General features: G+C 42.0%; 1 protein-coding gene across 1 annotated transcript in view; it reads right to left on the bottom strand.

Moving 5' to 3' along the window:
- LOC140454094 (uncharacterized) overlaps positions 1-19,388 on the bottom strand; it is a 46,306-nt gene that overhangs the window by 6,094 nt on the left and 20,824 nt on the right. Inside the window, exon 2 of the mRNA XM_072549034.1 lies at positions 6,202-6,582. Within this exon, the coding sequence (XP_072405135.1) occupies positions 6,202-6,582 (381 nt within the window). The remainder of the gene's footprint in view (positions 1-6,201; positions 6,583-19,388) is intronic.

Raw genomic sequence — 19,388 nt, 5'->3', positions numbered from 1 at the left:
GTCAAAACACAAGTTCTGCCTCTGGTCAATTCTGAAACTCATACTTAAATACGCCTACGTCCTCACTATCTCCTTAACCTTGTCTAACCCGGTCTGAATTGAATGCATTCCTCCAGTACTGGCCTGTTATACATTGTTCTCTTTCATCTCCCACCATGTCTTCAGCACTTTTATCCCGAATTCGGTTCACTCCGCGTGATATCAAGTAATAGCTGAAGGCACTGTACGCTCCAGAAGCTATGGTCCCTGACAACATTCCGGGGAATAGTACTGAAGACCTGTACTCTAGAATGAGCCAGCAGGCTAATCATTCTGGGCATGACTATGATAATTGGAGAATTTCAGCCCATCCACCCCCAGCCCAAACCTCTCCCTCTTCCTCACCAATTCCTCTTCACTCCAATTTTACTGGGACTCCTTAATGGTCCACTTGGTCAAATTGTGTCTTGATGTCAAGGGTAGCCACTTTCACCTCCCCCTCTGGATTAGACCAAGGTTATAATGAGGTCAGAAGTTGAGTGGCCAAGCCATTCAAGTACAAGTGAACATCTGGCATCTATCCAGCAATGTGGACAAGTGCCCAGGTATGTCCTATCCATAATAAGCAGGATAAATTCAACTAGGCCATCAGATTGGACTGACCCATCAGTCTAATTTGACCCTCTGTAAAGTATTGGAAAGCATCACCATTAGTGCAATTAAGTGTCACTTGCTCAACAATAATCTTCTTGTGGATGCTTCATTTAGCTGGCTCTCTCATGATCAATATGCTTAGTGTTACTGGTGACTGAAAACTACGCTGAACCAGCAATATAAGTATAGCGGTTACAATAGCAGGTCAGAGACTCGGAATTCTGTGGCAAGTGACTCACTTCCTATTTCACCAAAGCTCATTCCTGATTTATAATGTGCGATCAGGAGCTTGATGGAATATAGTCCACTTGACTGGATGAGTGTAGCTCCAATTGCTTTGAAGAAATTTGGCACCATTCAAGACAAAGCAGTTTGCTTAATTGTTACCCCATCTGTTACTGTCAAGATTCACTCCGTCATCACCCATGCTCAGTGGCATTAGTATTGACCATTTTCAAATGTCCTGCAGCAACTCACCCAGACTCCTTTCATGACATTTACCAAACACACATCTACCACCAGGAAGGCAGCCGATACATGGATACGTGCCACTTGAAAGTTTTCCTCCAAGTCACGCGTCAGCCTGATCTAGAATTATATTGCTGTTCCCTTAATGAATTTGGGTCAATATCCCTCACTAATAATACTCTGGGAGTATCTATATCCCAAGCTGTTTAAGAACACCACCGTATTCTTAAGGACATTTAGCAATGGGTAATAAATGTCTTAACCAGTGATAGGAACCACTGATGCCCGAAACATCGATTCTCCTGTTCCTTGGATGCTGCGTGACCTGCTGCACTTTTCCAGCAACACATTTTCAGCCTTAACCAGTGATACCCAACTTTCCACAAAACTCATTTCTTTGATCAAGGTTCTAGTTATCCGTACTAGTATCTCCTACTTTGGCTCAATATTCACTGATGCTGCTCCTGTGAAGGGTCTTAGCACATTAAAGATTGGACATAAATATGTAAATTGTTCTTGGTTTTGCTGATGCTGGGTTCTAAAATATTGTATGATAAAGCTCTGGATGACTATCCAAACAAGTAAATCACCTTCATGCTACACTTTGCTTTTTATTTACTCTTCGAGAGAAGTTGGAACCAATTGCAGGAGTTTTTTGTGTTCTGGGAAAAATACCTTTTCTACATAGACATCATAAACACTAACCATACACAGGTGTAAACATGACCGCAGCCACAAGGTTGCTTGTGAGAACTAATCATGACGAAACGTAGAGGACCCAGCACCGATCCTTGTAGCACTCCACTGGTCACAGGTCTCCAGTCTGAAAAAAACTCTCTACTACCATCCTCTGTCACCTACCTTTGAGCCAGCTCTGTATCCAAATGGCTAGTTCTCCCTGTATTCTGTGAGATCTAACCTTGCTAACCAGTCTCCCATGGAGAACCTTGTCAAATGCCTCACTGAAGTCCATATAGATCACATCTACCACTCTGCGCTCATCAATCCTCTTTGTTACTTCTTCAAAAAACTTAATCAAGTTTGTAAGACATAATTTCCCACCCACAAAGCCATGCTGACTATCCCTAATCAATCCTTGCCTTTCCAAATACATGTACATTCTGTCCCTCAGGATTCCCTCCAACAACTTGCCCACCACCGACGTCAGGCTCACTGGTCTATAGTTCCCTGGCTTGTCCTTACCACGCATCTTAAACAGTAGCACCACATTAGCCAACCTCCAGTCCATTCCACCAGGTCCTGGCAGCTTGGACTCAGGAGTCTGTCTGTGTCATTGCCATTTCAACAGTTTTGGGAGATGGTCAGCTGTGCCAGAAGAAGATTAATGACCTTGTGTGGTTTGCCAGGGTAAGGGCGACATCTTCTCTGTTACCTCACACTCATTCTGTCTCTCCCAACGAACACACATCCCACCAAGAGAAGGCTCTGCCACTCTCTATTTCCTTTAATATTTTTCCTCACTTGCTCTCATTCCACCTACCCCACAACTTCCAAACCACTAACCCTGTACACCATCAGCACCGTCTCCTCACTCTGGTGTAAATACCTTGCCATTGTTTAACCACCTTCACCAGGAGAAAATGTCGTGCCTTCCACTTCCATCTCTCTCAATCCCTCCCTTTATCTCATTAGGCGAGAAGACATCCCACAATAAGGTAGACAGGGCCTGAAAAGGCAGAGGGGTAGTCAATATCTAACTCCTCATCCCCTGTAAGAGGACAATCCTGATGGTAACAGAACAAGGCTGTCCATGCAGGACGGCGGAGACATCCATGTCCTGCCAACGGAGTAACTCTTCTGTCAATCTTGTTCATCACACACCACTTCTAACCATGGCCCTTAATGCTTTCTCTTTCTTTTGTCTCACAGGTACCACCTGTATCTCCATGATGTTGGTAGCAAAACAGAAACCTCCTCCTCTATCTTTGAGGGCAAGAGCACTGAGGCCTCAGATGAACCACTGGCAAGGCTACCCACCCTCCACCAGAACAGACATTGACACGTCAGAGGGAACGTTAGTTTTAGAAAATTTGGAATCACAATCTGGTGATCACCTCAGTGCAACAGCTCCGCAGCTGGCTAAGGAAGGAAGGCCCAGGCTGTTCACTCCCAGAGGACTGCCAAATTGCTGAGTAGTGCCAAGTAGGAGAGGACCCTGTGGCATCAGTCATTGGGGAATTCACCAGAGTACACAGGAAGGGATAGAAGCAACAGACAGGTATGCAGGATGCAATGACCCTCATCGCCCACAAACTGCAGCAGTGCCTACCTCTGGTTATAGTTTAGGCAGGTCCACTTATCTTGGGCAAGATGACCTGTAGCATGCCTGGACCACCTAGACATAAACACCCCTCAGGGGCACCTGACCAACCTTCAAAACCAACTGGCTTCACTGTCGAGAATGCTCCCTCCACAACTGAGGAACCAGGGACTACACTAAGATGCTGTGGGAAGAAAAGAACACTGAAGATCTATTCATGGTACCTTGGTGTAATGGGTAAAAATGCACTGTTCATGAATTCTCCCATTTGTACAAATTGTATCGCATTGATGCCTAATGTTGTGTCTAAGCAGGATGTCCCTGGATTGACTTTTGTGTTGAGAGCTTGCTGCAGCATCTGGAAATAAGGTGAAGAAGGCATAACACCCTTCTGGCACAATCGTCCCTCATCCTACAACACCCCTATTCTTTTCTTGGTGTCAGTGTCCAAAAATGTTGCTGTGAATAAGTGGTCAGTCATGTCTTGGACAGGGAGGTGCACAGAAAACAGGGGATCAATACTTTAGGGTGGCCAGAGGTTAAGGACCCCACAGGTATAGGTCCTGAACACAACATGGATCTGTGTATAATGTTTTTATCCTTTTAAAGGGATTCACATTGTTGCAACCCCCTCCCTCATACTTTGAGGTTCTTATCCTGCCTTCTCTGAGTGTAGTTGTAGCTATTTCTTTCCCCTGCTGTGTACTTTGCTATTCAAGAATGATGGAAAGCGACAATGCGCACACTTTGACCAATGGCTTCCAGCATCCATCTCTACATGTTAGTCACGTCTCAAACATCCAGATTCCCTTTCTGGTAATTTTTCTCATTAACCCTATGGGCTTTCAGCTCCCTGGTCCCCAATCAATCCATGTACATGGGTCCACATCTGCTCATATTTCTCCCCCAGCCGCTGGCATATGAGGCAACCAAGCCAGGTATAGCATTCTTGAAGTTAGGGTGTTCCTGACCATAGATGAATCCCCTCTTTTGCACTACACTGTTCCCCTCCAACCATTACCATAGCTCTCTGTTACAAATAGAGTTGGCCATTTTCACAATAGTCATCCCTCTTGCCCTAGCCTGAAGCCTCCAATTCTGACAAGCAGGTTCCTAAGTCTCCTTCCAGTCATTGAGGTTAAAAACAATGACTGCAGATGCTGGAAACCAGATTCTGGATTAGAGTGGAGCTGGAAAAGCACAGCAGGTCAGGCAGCATCCGAGGAGCAGGAAAATTGACATTTCGGGCAAAAACCCTTCATCAGGAATACAGGCAGAGAGCCTGAAGGTTGGTGAGATAAATGAGAGAAGGGTGGGGGTGGGGAGAAAGTAGCATAGAGGACAATAGGTGAGGGGGGGAGGGGATGAAGTTGATAAGTCGGGGGGGGTGGAGTGGATAGGTGGAAAAGAAGGTAGGCAGGTAGGACAAGTCATGGGAACAGTGCTGAGCTGGAAGTTTGGAACTGGGATGAGGTGGGGAAAGGGGAAATGAGGAAACTGTTGAAGTCCACATTGATGCCCTGGGGTTGAAGTTTTCCGAGGCGGAAGATGAGGCTTTCTTCCTCCAGGCATCGGGTGGTGAGGGAGCGGCGGTGAAGGAGGCCCAGGACCTCCATGTCCTCGGCAGAGTGGGAGGGGGAGTTGAAATGTTGGGCCACAGGGTGGTGGGGTTGATTGGTGCGGGTGTCCCAGAGATGTTCCCTAAAGCACTCTGCTAGGAGGCGTCCAGTCTCCCCAGTGTAGAGGAGACCGCATCGGGAGCAACGGATACAATAAATGATATTGGTGGATGTGCAGATAAAACTTTGATGGATGTGGAAGGCTCCTTTAGGGCTTTGGATGGAGGTGAGGGAGGAGGTGTGGGTGCAGATTTTGCAATTCCTGCGGTGGCAGGGGAAGGTGTCAGAATGGGAGGGTGGGTTGTAGGGGGGGCGTGGACCTGACCAGTTAGTCACGGAGGGAATGGTCTTTGCGGAAGGTGGAAAGGGGTGGCGAGGGAAATATATCCCTGGTGGTGGGGTCCGTTTGGAGGTGGCGGAAATGTCGGCGGATGATTTGGTTTATGCGAAGGTTGGTAGGGTGGAAGTGAGCACCAGGGGCGTTCTGTCCTTGTTATGGTTGGAGGAGTGCAGTCATCACCCAACCGTCCACCTCCTTCCTCTTAGTCTCTGTGGTTGGACCTGATGGACTAACTGTTGCCCATGCCCTTCAATGATCTCTCTGCACTGGCCTGGATGAGCTATAAGGCCCTTCGCTAGGCAACTTGCTCAGCCTAGTGAGAAACCCACTTCAACCTGGGAAAATTGCATTAAAGATGCGATGGACTACCACCAACATCATGACAGGCCTCCCTGTATCTCATCCGATTCTGCCACAGATTGTGCTGCAGCCCATGTCTCTGAGACCCTATAAGATTCTGTTCTATATCACCATATCAGCAGGCCAAAGTTCTGGAACTCCCTATTCAACAATGCAGTAGGTGACCTATGATACAGGGACTTGCAATGTTTTAAGCCTCATTATTTTGGAGCTTGGACCTGTATTTATTTATAGCCCTGCCTGTCAAAGTTATGCTGCAAAACTAGCGCAGGAACTTCGAAATCTTAGACCTAAAAGTCGGCTAATAGAAATGATCATTAAGAAGTTCATCTCAAATCTTAACCATTTGCTCCTTTTTTTAGTCTACCTGTCAAAAATGCAAACTTCTGATTGATGTTCCCACACCATTAACATTCCCTAAATCTGTGAGAAGACTATAGATATTCAGTAAGAGAAGAAAGAGAGACTTGAGAGACATAATGTGAAACAAGTCCAAGTACCTAAAAATACATGATGGTCTGATTGCTGAGGGCTGGATAGGAATATCTCTTTCATTGAAGCTTGAAGACTTTTTATTTTATAGCGGTGTTTCAACATGTTCCTCGTATCAGAAAGATGATGTCCCGAAACTTTCTGAAAGTCTAGTAAACTGAGGTGGGCGACTGTTCCAATTGGTAATTCACTGCCAGATCGAAAGCTGAAGGGAAGGTCTTGCAATAAGTCCTTAGTGGATTTCTCTTCACACTGCTCATGTTTCTGCTTTTCAACATTCACATTGTAACTTCTTGTTCTCTCCAAAGTTGATGTCTCCAATGTTTCCAGAACTCGGCTCTCCAAATCTGTTTCCTTTTGCTTCTTCAAGGATTCTTGCCATGTCTGGTCTGTACATTAACAAAGTATGAACAAATTTTACTCATTTCTTCCTGAAATATCACCATAAAAGTATTACATAAAAAAATGATCAGTCATGTTTTAAAGTCTGATCAACAAATAGACTAATATGAAGTGCAGAAACATAAATAGTGGAAGCTAAAACATTTCTTACATTTTTAATGCATACTTTTTGAAATATCTAACAATTCTGCTTATAACATTTGAAAATATCAGTACAAAAAACGTTAATGTAAAGCAGGTTTCTTAAGCATTTTGAAAGTTACTGAGTCCTGACACCTACCAAAGTTTCATTCAGATCATAAAGCAGTAGTTAATTCACATTTCTACTTCATCCTTGACACATTTATATGAACTACCCAACAGGGTAACTCAGTGGTTCACACTGCTGCCTCACAGTACCAGGAACCTGGGTTGGATTCCAGCTTTAGGTGATTGTGTGCAGTTTGCATGTTCTCCCTGTGCCTGTGTGGATTGCCACTGGATGCTCCAATTTTCTTCCACAGTCTAAAAATATACATGTTAGGTGGATTTGCCATAGTAAATTGTCTGTCATAGTACTGTCCAGGGATGTGCAGGCTGGTTGGTTAGCCATAATTCCTTTCTAAGTAAGGAGATCAGTGTTCCCAGTGTGGTCTCACCAACGTACTGCACAGTTGTAACAAAATCTTCCTAATTTTTATACCATAATGCATTCTAATTGCGATTAAAGTCAACATTCCAGTTACCTTCCTAATTACTTGTTGCATCTGCATGCTGATGTTTTTTACAATCCATGCACAAGGACATCCTTATCCCTCTACTACAGTCTTTCTCCATTCAATTACTATTCTGCTTTTAAGTTCTTCCTGCCAAAGTGCATAACCTCATCTTATATTCCATCAACCCATTTTTGCCCACTTACTTAACCAATTTATTTTTCTCTGCAAACTCATTATCTCTACTTCATGGCTTTATTTTCAAACTATCTTTACATTATCAATAAACTTGGCTACCATACTGTCTGTCCCTTCAACCAAGTTATTAAATTTGATCATAAATAGTTGAGGCCTCAGCATTGGTCCCTACGGCTACCAGTTACATATGCCAACCTGAAAAAGACCAAAATAATACTGTAAAAAAACTTCTATATATGCTGATATATCACCTCAAAGCATGAGATTTTACCTCGTTCAATAACCTTTTATGTAATAAATTACTAAATACATAGTTTGGGAAACAACACATCATGAAAGCCATTTGAGTAATCTGGCCAGTTTTGTTATTTCCTATTATTTATCCCTTAACTGTGTTTGCTTGTCTGTCTGTCTATAGCATGAATGGGGGCTGAAAACAAATGTTTTGGGTTAGGAGAAAGTGAGGACTGCAGATGCTGGAGATTGGAACTGAAAAATGTGTTGCTGGAAAAGCGCAGCAGGTCAGGCAGCATCAAAGGAGCAGGAGAATCGATGTTTCGGGCATAAGCCCCTGGGTTGACAGCATAGGCATTAATCTGTTTATTTTGTTATTTAATATCTCCTTGTTAAAATTAATATATATTAATAAATGGTTAAGTCTTTTGTTTGAGATACAAAACTGGTGTCTGGAATTAATTATTCACAAAGTCTGGAGTTGGTTATTCAAAAGTCTGTTTAAGAACCATTGGAGTAATTGCTGGAGTGTCTTTGATGGTTTAGTTTTACTGTGTCGCAAGTTTAGAGGCAGAAGATTGATTTTGATAGTTATCTGTCACCAGGTCGTAAAACTGCTCAGCCATTCATTATGATCATGGCTGATCACAATATCATATTAATTCTGTCAGCCTGCTGACAGATTTGTATGATTTTCTAAATGTGCTGCTACCATCTCCTTAATAATACGTTCTAGTACTTTCCTAATAGTAGTGGTAAACTAAATGGCCCATAGTTTCCTGCTTTTTGTCTTTCCTTTCTTGCACAGTTGCATTACATTTGTAGTTTTCCAAACTGCTGGGACCTTTCTCAAAATCTAGACAATTTGGAAATATTATAACAAATGCACCCATTATTTGCATTGACTTTAACACCCTTGGAATTAAGTCATTAGGGAACCTGTCAGTCTTTAATCCAATTAGATTTTACTTTTTATTATGTTGTGTGTGTGTGCAGGTGTGGAATCTCCTGTTAATTTGTTTTTTCTTCTTTTTTTACCCCCACACTACCGCCTAACTGCGGTAGTGCTTATTCTTTCCCCAGCGCCCATGTTGTGTGTGTGGGACACAGTGAAAGACACAAGGTGCACAAATTTTTATTCAAATTTCCACCACCAGGAAGAAAGGCAACACCCAAGTGGTGAAAAGGCCACAGTCTTGCCTTCTCTGTGGATTGAACTCAGGACCTTCAGATTATGAGACTGACACGCTGCCTACTGTGCTAAGAAGGCCAGCCAACTCCAATTAGATTTTATAGTACATTACCTCCAAAGATCATTGGTTCACTTTTGCCCATTGCTTTTCTACTGTTCTTGGGATGCATTTTGTGTATTTTACTATGAAGTAGACAAGCAGGAGGCTGGAAGAACACAGCAGGCCAGGCAGCATCAGGAGGTGGAGTAGTTGACATTTTGGGTGTCACCCTTCTTCAGGGCTGGGGGTGGTAACACCCAAAACATCAACTTCTGCTTATCTACTTTGGATTCCAGCATCTGTAGTTATTTTGTCTCCAATTTACTATGGAAGCAGATACGAATTACTTGTACTTGTTCAAAATTGCTGCTATTGCCTTGACTCACCCTCCAAAAGATTAATATTCTCTTTTCTTTGCTTTTATGAGATGTTCCTGTTTCTTTATTTCTGATTTTGTTTTCCTCCATTACCTCAATTTCTCACTGTTTACATTTTTTTTCATCTTTCTTCACTAGCTTGTAAAATTTTCCCAACATGCTGAAATATCAATAATTTTTGCAACACTGTACATGTTCTCTTTCAAGTTGATACCAGCCTTACATTTCTAAGTTAACCACAGATGCTTGTAGATTCTTTCCTTCTCAATAAAATATACATTGGTATAGTTTTAATATACCTGGATCTCCTTAAGTGATTGCCACTTCTTCTTCATTATGTTTTTTTTAAACCTGCTTTCCCATTGCGCTTAACCAACATTGTCCTCATACCCTTGTATTTGTATTTATTAAAGTTATGACACTAATTTCCTGCCTCCAAACTGAATGTGAAATTCTATATTATGATCACTCTTATTTACCATGAACTCCAAATTTGGCCATTTTCCAAATTCTAAACAGGAGAGAAATAAAAAAAAGTTCCGATGAACTATAAAAGAACCCATGTGTATACTTAATATAAAACTTCCTTCTTCCTTGTAGAAAAGTTTTTTAAAAATCTGAAATCATTCAGCAGTATTTAATTGAATATTAAATGCCTAAATCCAGTTTCAAGTTGTGATACAAAGGAAATGAATTAAAGTTTTAATCATTAGTTCCCCAGAAATTACACCATGCAGCAAAGGTCTCTTTTTAGACCATTTTAATAAAAATAATGTGCCAAGTTGAGATTTTTGATAAGCAGTAAATTAGTACACTATTCATTTATCTGTTTGACCTGCCTGCCATTACATTGATTTGATGAAAACAACATATAGCAACAAGTAGAAAAGGCCTTCAAATATCTCCAAACCCTGATCTGTTAGGGCATATGCCTAGCACAAAATTAATCCAATAAAACCCAATTTTTGCATCAAATTAGAAATTTTTTTGAGAACTCAATAATCAGAGAGTTAGATAGCGTGGACAGTGAGAGCCTTTTTCCTTGGATGGTGAAGGCTAACATGAGGGGACATAGCTTTAAATTGAGGGGTGATAGATTTAGGACAGATATCAGGAGTATTTTCTTTTCTCAAAGAGTAGTAGAGGCTTGAACCAGCCTGCCTGCAACAGAAGTAGACTCGCTGACGTTGAGGACATTTAAATGGGCATTGGATATACATATGGATAATAATGGAACGGTGTAGGTTAGATGGGCATCAGATTAACTTCACAAATCGGTGCAACACTGAGGGCCGAAGGGCCTGCACTGCGCTGTAACGTTCTATGCTTTATGTTCTATAATTGGCTGATTAGGGATATGAGTAAAATGTCTGTTCAATTGGTATCAAGGACCATGATAAACTAGAATAAGTTTTAATCTGCATCAAACTGTGTTTTATCAAAGCTGAGGTCTTACTCGAGATTGGATTCAGAAATTACCTGAGAAACCTTCAGAACTAAAAATATTGCCACTCAATCATCTTAGGCATTAGATTTTAAAAAAAAACTTCAGAAAATACATCTATGAAAAAGTATATATGAATTTCATAAAAGAAAATAAATCAATTCTTATCGATGAAAACATGCTAACGGCTCAGTTGTTCCATTTAACAACCCTGACAGTGAACTTGCAGCACATTTCAACTGACTTCTCTTGGAATATAAAAGAAAGTAAGTGTAGAACTAAAATTATGTTTTTCCTTGTTTACGTTTAACATTCTTGCACATCTTTCTAGATAAATTCATATTCCTTGAACAGGAGTAATTTGTGAAGAAATTAATATTTTCAAGATAAATAAAAGTTATATATTGCCACTCAAGTTACTTTCCCCTGGTCAGTTTCAATTCAGAAAATGACTGAAATAAAGAAAGAAGCAATGGAATAATAAGGGATGGGTTTCCATTGGTAGAGGTTATATTGAGGCTACAACAAAAATGTTGCATGCTCATGCCCAATCTCTGCTGTGTTAGGTGCATGAAAACAAAAGAAAGTAAAATAAATATTGTTTCATACTCTTCTGCCAAAATTATGGTGTATGTGTCGGAGAGTTCATGTGAAAACTCATTCTAAAATATCAAAATAGGAATTGTTTGTTAGAGATGTGGAACAGACACAGACATTTTGAAATAATAGGATGATGCATTTTAAAATTATGAAGAACATGTTAAAAAATACAAAGTATCTGCACAAAAAAGAACTAAGAATTCATGTAATCATATATAAGTACACAGGAAAAGAGAAAGGGGGGAAAAGAGGAAAGGACATTGAGGCAGAGTGAGGGGACAACAGATAGGGCCATAGTGATTGTGAAGGGGATGGCCAAACAAATATATGGGGAGAGTGCACAAAGAAGGTGACAGGAGTGAAGGGAGAAGTTGGTGGGAGATAATTGGGACAGAAGTGGCAGTAAGATCAAAAGAAAAGGAGGATTGACAAGTGGCAATTTGAGTATGGAAGCAGCAATAAAAGAGATTAATAAAAGGGGGGTCATGGGATAGAGCTATGTAGCTAATTAGCTCACTGGCGGGGATGGGCCTGACCAATTCAAAGCATGTGCAATGTCAGAAATGTAATAATGACATATGCATGTAGACAGGTGACTAGAGAACTGGATAGATGGGTCATGGAAAGGGTTGCAGTTGCAGAGTTTGAGAAGCTAGTAAATTCTGGATTAAGTGCCAGGGTGAATAGTGGGAGTAGTGCCTCCTCTATACAGAAAATTCCAGATATGACGTTTGTAAAGCCATCAGAGATGTTAGAAGCCCAAATTAACCACATGGACACCAGGCACCTGTGGCAAGGTTTAAACAACATAATGGGATACAAACTGAAGCAGAGCAAGATAACAGAGAAAGACACATCCCTCTCTGATGTGCTCAACGCATTCTAAGCTTGGTTCGAGCAGAATGCCAGCAGCGTGGTGTCATCTGCCCCAACAGCCCAAGATTCACCTTCTCCCTCCATCACTGCTATAGACATCAGGTAGGTCTTCCTGGGAGTCCACCCAAAGAAAGCGAAAAGCCTGATGGAATTCCCAACTGTGCACTTAGATCCTGTGTGGACCAGCTGGCTGGTGTATCACTGACATCTTCAACCTCTGCCTCCTTCAAGTCGAAGTCCTCATCTGCTTCAAGATCACCATAATTCCAGCACAGGAAGCACATGCAATGGGCCTTAAGGACTACTGACCAATGCCTCTGACCTCCATAATCATGAAGTGCTTCAACAGGCTGGTCATAGCCCACATCAAATCTAATGTCCCAATCTGCCTCAATCCCTTACAGTTTGCCTACTGATGTAATAGGTCCACAGCAGACGCCATTCCCTAGCACTGCACTCATTCCCAAAACATCTGGACTACAAGGATACCTCCATCGGACTCCTGCTCATTGACTACAGCACCACGTTCAACACCATTACGCCTACAGACTGATCTCAAAACTCCATCACCTAAGTGTCATCTCCACCCTCTGCAACTGGTTCCTCAGCTTCCTGATCCATTGACTACAATCAATGAAGATAGACAAGTGCACTTCCTCCACAGTAACCCTCAACACTGAAGCCCCGCAAGGATGCATTCAAAGTCCCATACTATACTGCTTATACACCCACGATTGCGTAGCCAAACTCCGAATGAACACCATCTACAAGTTTGCTGATGACACAACTGTGGTAAGATGGATATCAAACAACGATAAGTCAGAATACAGAAAGGACTTAGAGGGCTTGGTGTTGTGGTGCAATAATAACAACCTCTCTCTCAATATCGGCAAACCCTAATGAACTGACCATTGAGTTCAGAAAGAAAGGAGGAGGCCACGCCCCTATCCACAACAACGGAGCTGAGGTGCAGAGGGTTGAGAGCGTCAGGTTCCTGTGTGTGATGATAATCGACATTCTGTCCTGGACTTCCGAAGTAGATTTGACAATCAAGAAGTCGTGACAACGCCACTTCTTCCTCAAGAGGCTTAGAGAATTCGGCATGTCTGTAAGTTCTCTCACCAACTTTTATAGATATACCACGGAAAGGCATAATGGTCTGGTACAGCAATTGCTCTGTCCAGGACTGTAAGAAACTACAGAAAGTTGTGTGCATAGCCCAGACCATCACGGGAGCCAACCTCTCATCATGGACTCCATTTACACGTCCCATTGCCGTGGAAGAGCTGCCAATACCATCAAAGATCCCTCCCACCCTTGTAATGTTCTCCCACAACCTCATCTGTCAGGCAGAAGATACAGAAGTTTGAACACAGGTTCAAGAACAGCTTCTCCCTGCCCTTATTAAATAGATGAATGCACTCTCTAACTTCAAATAGTGCAGATCTTGTTAATGTTGATCTTGCTTTGCACACCTCCTGTGTAGTGTGACCTGAAAGCCTCACTCTGTCTAAGCGCACTATGTCCTTGCTTACTATAATCTGCCTGTTACTGTTTGCAAGCAAAGCCTTTCATTGTACTTATGTACACATGACAAATCAAATCAAGCTGTGCAGCTGCTTGGATGATCTGGACAGCATTTGTACACAATGCGTACACAGACACATTGACTTCTGGTTTGAGGAATCGTTGCTGTGTACAGAGCTCGAAAATCCATGCAGCAGCAGAAGGAAGAATTAGAGGGAACATAAATTGGAGAGTGTGTGACATACATAAGAACATAAACAATAGGAGTTGGAGTAGATTCTATAATCCCTTGAGCCCACTCCCCCATCCTATGCAATCAAGGGAACATTGAGATGAGCATAGGAATTAGGAACAGGAGTTGGCCATTCAGCCTCTTATGCCTGCTCCACTATTCAGTAAAATTATGGCTGATCTGATTTAACATGAAATCTCACCTTCCACCAAAACCTTTCACCCATTTGACTAACAAAAATCTTTCTACATCAGCCTTAAAGATACTCAACGACTTTGCCTCCACTGCCTTTTCAGAAAGAAAGGTCCAAGATCTCACAACCCTATGATAGAAGGAAATAAAACTCAGCTCTGCGCTAAATGGATGATTCCCGATTTCAAACAATGCCTCCAAATCCAGATTCTTCAATATCAAGAAACATCCTCTCCTTATCTACACTGTCAAAACCCTTCAGGATCCTATATGTCTCAATCAACATCGTTCTTACCCATTTTGAACTCCAATGGATACAAGCCTTTTGTGGAGGGAAGTGCCAATCATACAAATATATGAACATGTGAATTAGGAGCACGAGGCAACCAATGGGCTCCTTGAACCTGCTCATCATTTAATACGATGGACAATCTGATTATTCCACATTCGCCTTCTCCTGATCACTTTACACCCCCTTACTCATCAAGAATATAACTATTTCCGACTTAAAAATAAACAAAGTCTCAGCTTCCATTTCTTTTTGGGGAAGAAAATTCTAAAGATTCAAGACCCTCCGTGAGAAAAACAATTCTCGACATCACTGTGTTAAATGTGTGATCCCTCATTTTAAAAATGTGATCCCTGGGTCTAGATTATTTCCAGAAGTGGAAACAATTATTCCACTTCCACGCTATCAGAGCACCTTCAAGACTTTTCATGTTTCTATCAAATCATCTCCTACGATTCTAAACTCCAGCAGATAGAAGCCTCGTCTGTCCAATCTGTCCTCATAGGACAACCTGCCCATTTACTCAATCATCAAGTAAACCTTCTCTGAACAACTTCCAAAGGATTTCTAGCCATCCTTAAATACCACGCACAACATTCCTGATGTGGATTCTTCAATGCTTTTCACAACTGAAGCACAACCTCCCCACTTTCATATTTAATTCTTCTTGCAATTAATGGTGCCATCAACCGTGCTATCTCATAACACCTGCTCAGCAAAAACCTGCTCAGCGACACCCAGTTTGGGTTCCACCAGGATCACTTAGCTCCTGACCTCATCATAATCTTAATTCAAACATGGACAAAAGAGTTGAGTTCCAGAGGTGAGGTGAGAGTGACAGCCCTCAACATCAAAGCTGCATTCGACCGAGTGTGATATCAAGGAGCCCTAGCAAAACTGGAATCAATGGGAGTTAGGAGGCAAACTCTCCGGTGGTTAGAGTCAAATATGATACGTAGGAACACAGTAGTGGTTTTTGGAGGTCGGTCAGGGAGATTGAGGCCATTTCTATGGACAGAAGAGAGGTATTCCACAAAGTCTGTGCCTGGTCTCAGAAATGTAGAGGAGGCTGCATTGTGAGCTGTGACTATAGTAGACTGGATTGAAAAAAAGTATGAGTGAAATGGTCTTCACCTGGAAAGTGTGTTTGGGGCTTTAGACAGTGAGGATGGAGAAGGTGAGCGGGCAACATGGGAAGGTGCTATTGTTGGAGTGAGGAAACTTTAGGAGTGATGGAGGATTGGAGCAATGTGAATGAAGGTACATGAAATGGAATGCTGACAGTGGAGGGAAGGGGAAGATGGTGTTTGATGGTGGCATCCTGCTGGAGGTGACAGGAAGAGCAGAGGATGATCCTTTGAATGTAGGAACTAGTGGGATGAAAGTAAGGACAAGTGGAACTCACTGTTTTTCTAGAAACATAGAAGATAGGAGCAGGAGGAGGCCAATCTGTCCTTTGAGCCTGCTCCATCATTCATCACAATTACAGTAGATCATCCAACTCATCCAACCTGCTTTCTCCACATAACCTTTGATCCCATTTGCCCCAAGTGCTATAGAAACATTAAGAGGGAAGGGGTGAAGGCAGCAGTGTGGGAGATGGTCAGACATGGTTGAGGGCTGTGTTAGCCATAATGGGGGAGGGCGGTTCTTGCTTAAGGAAAAAGGGTGCCATGTTGGAAGCAGCCATTGGAAGCTGGCATCATTCATCAGATGTGATGGAGTTGGAGAAGCTGCGAAAATGAAATTGAGTCTTGCTGGAAGCAGGCTGTTGAGGAGACATAGTCGAGGTAACTGTGGTAGTTGGTAGGCTTGTAATTGATATTCATGGACAGCCAGTTCTCAGAAATGGAAATGGTGAAACAAATTAATGGGATGGGAAGAGTCAGAAATGGACTAGTTGAAGTTGAGACAAGGTTGGAAATTGGACGCATGGTGATTTTTTCCAAAACCATATGAGGAAGGCAGGAAGCAGCCCAAAGGCATCATCAAGTTTTCAGAGAAAGAGCTGTGGAAGGGGGCCCAGCTCAGACTGGACAGCAATGTGCCACATACCCCACATAGAGACTGGCATAGCTGGCATCCATGTTAGTATATGGCCACACTTTTGACTTAGAGGTAAGAGGAGTTAAAGTAGAAACAAAAGCAGAAATTGCTGGAAAAGCTCAACAGGTCTGGCAGCATCTGTGGAGAGAAAACAGAGTTAATGAACTGAATTTTGCCAGCAATTTCTGTTATTGTTTCTGAATTACAGCATTCAGAGTTCTTTTGGATTTTCTTTATGGAGTTAAAGGACACATTCTTCTCTCTTTGAACAAGCTCAGCTAGGTAAGTGGGGGCGGGGGGGGGGGGGGGGGGGGGGTTGATTGTGCAGGGTTCTTTTCAAGGATAGGCCATCCTGATGGGAGATGCTGTTAAGAGGGATTGCATTGAAAGTTGGGCGCTGTCTGGATAAAAATGGCTTAAAATGTCACACTACACACATCATCATGGTCAGATCACAGCATTAACTAGGACTATCGTATTTCAAGAAGAAGACTCATTGCAGCTTTTCAGGATTACTATGGGTACACAATAACTTGAATCTTGCTGGTATCACTCACATCATGAAAATAACAATAAGTCTATAACTTCTCTCATATGCTTGTCCTATTTAACATTTCAACATCTAATAGAGGTTTATAAGATCATGAGGGCCATGGATAGGTTAAATAGAGAAAGTCTTTTCCCTGGGGTCGGGGAGTCCAGAAGTAGAGGGCATAGGTTTAGGGTGAGAAGGGAAAAATATAAAGGAGACCTATGAGGCAACTTTTTCACACAGAGGGTGATACATGTATGGAATGAACTGCCAGAGCAAGTAGTGGAGACTAATACAATTACAACGTTTAAAAGACATCTGGATGGGTATATGAAAGGATGGGTTTAGAGGGATATGGGCCAGGTGTTGGCAGGTGGGATTGATTGGGTTGGGATATCTAGTCCGCATAGACGAGTTGGACCGAAGGGTCTGTTTCCATACTGTACATCCCTATGACTCTATCTTGTAATTCCAGAAGCAAAACATTGGTCCTTTTGATCCCTAGTCACACTTTTTCACTTGGATAAAATACTGGTAGGTCATCAGCATTTGACTTAAACTCCAGCTAGCTGTAGGTCAAAATTTATGTACGTATTTGTCTGGATTCTGGCCTAACTTGTAACAAAATATTTGAATTCCACAAGTTATCTTCAATTGAAAAAACACTTTAATATAACATCAGTGTTCAACCACTAGTCAATAATAATCAACTAACCTGGGAACAATGAGTTGCACAATGAGTTAATACATTATCTTTTCAATTCCAAAATTTGGCAGGCAGATAGTATGGAGATTTCTCCTCTTTGATGTTTTATGAGTTTTACCGAAAATAAACTTGGACAATCTCAACCCAGCTGCCAACGGGCGTAGTCCACAGCATTAAACTGCACCTAAATTGGCACTCAAACCTGAATTTCCTGTCATTGCTAATATTATCAATCAAAGCAAACAGGACTCCATTAAGTTTTGTAATGCCAAACCAAAGTACAAATGAACCATTCACTTGTTTTCAGCATTGCCTGAGTTCTTATCCCAGCAGAAACGATTTTAAAAAGGGCACTGAAAAGGGAAATTAGTTGTGCACATAAAAACACTGCAGCTCCACGATGAAGCTTGTTAAATTGGCTTCGATTTTGCTACATCAGTGTATTTAATGATACCACCATTAGTTAGACTTGCCCTTACATATTTGAATTCATTTTCTTTTCACATGGCTTATGTCTGAAAGTATAAGGTGATAATGTTACATTGAGGGAAATGGGGATAATGTTTAAAGGGACTTGGTTAGGAAGTTTGAAGCTTAATTAGGCAACAAGTTGAAGTCTAGAACTTGTCAACAATATTGCTGCAGACCTCACTATCTGGTGCCAGATTCTTACTTACAATACGTTTGTATCCCAAGAGTACCTATTATTTTAAGACCTCTTCCAGCCAAGGAAGAATTCATGATCAAGATTTGACATGGAAGGATGCTGCTGGAAGTGCCTGGTGTATTGGGTGAGAGGGTGATGCAAGTAGAAGATGCAAAATATGGTTCGTAAAAGGTGGGTTTTGTATTCAAAGTCAGATCCTGGGTCTTAAAGTGAGGAAGGTCCATGGGGAAAGTTCCCAATTGCAAGGGCAAGACAACGTGATCTTGGGAGGTAGGTTAAGGGATTGTGAAGACAGACCTAGCATCATTTGGGGAGGGTCTGGGATTGGAGGAGAAATGTCTACAATGAGGGAGATTGGGTCAAAGGGGAGAGGTATCATATCTACTCACCCCGTTATAGAGTCAATGGTGATGGTAGGAGGCTCGAGGGTGACAGAGGGAAAGCACACATTGAAATTTGGAGGGTCAAAGGTGATAAATTCATAGGCAGAGGAGTTTGTTATATTGTTCCAGTATTAGTAAACAGCTAATTATAGCGCCATAGAGTCATACAGCACAGAAGCAGACCCTTCGGCCAAACTCATCCATGCCGACCAGATATCCCAATCTGAACTACTCCCGTTTGCAAGCATTTGACCCATACTCTTCTAAACCCTTCCTATTCATATAGTCATCCAGATGCCTTCACTATCCACTACACCACCTATTTTGGTGTCATCTGCAAACTTACTAATCATTCCTTCTATATTCACATCCAAAGTGTTTATGTAAATGACAAAAAGCAGTGGACCCAGCACTGATCCTTGTGGCACACTGCTAGTCACAGGCCTCCAATTATTATGCAAGTATATATTCCGGGGGTAAACATTCACTGTTACACTGCAGTCGTATGCCCAAGAAAAATGGATCACTTTACTAATCACATGGACAATACCAAGTCATTTAGT

This window comes from Chiloscyllium punctatum, chromosome 3 (assembly GCF_047496795.1).
Source record: "Chiloscyllium punctatum isolate Juve2018m chromosome 3, sChiPun1.3, whole genome shotgun sequence".
In the NCBI taxonomy this organism is placed as follows: domain Eukaryota; kingdom Metazoa; phylum Chordata; class Chondrichthyes; order Orectolobiformes; family Hemiscylliidae; genus Chiloscyllium; species Chiloscyllium punctatum.
This window is presented reverse-complemented; position numbering and strand designations above follow the sequence as displayed.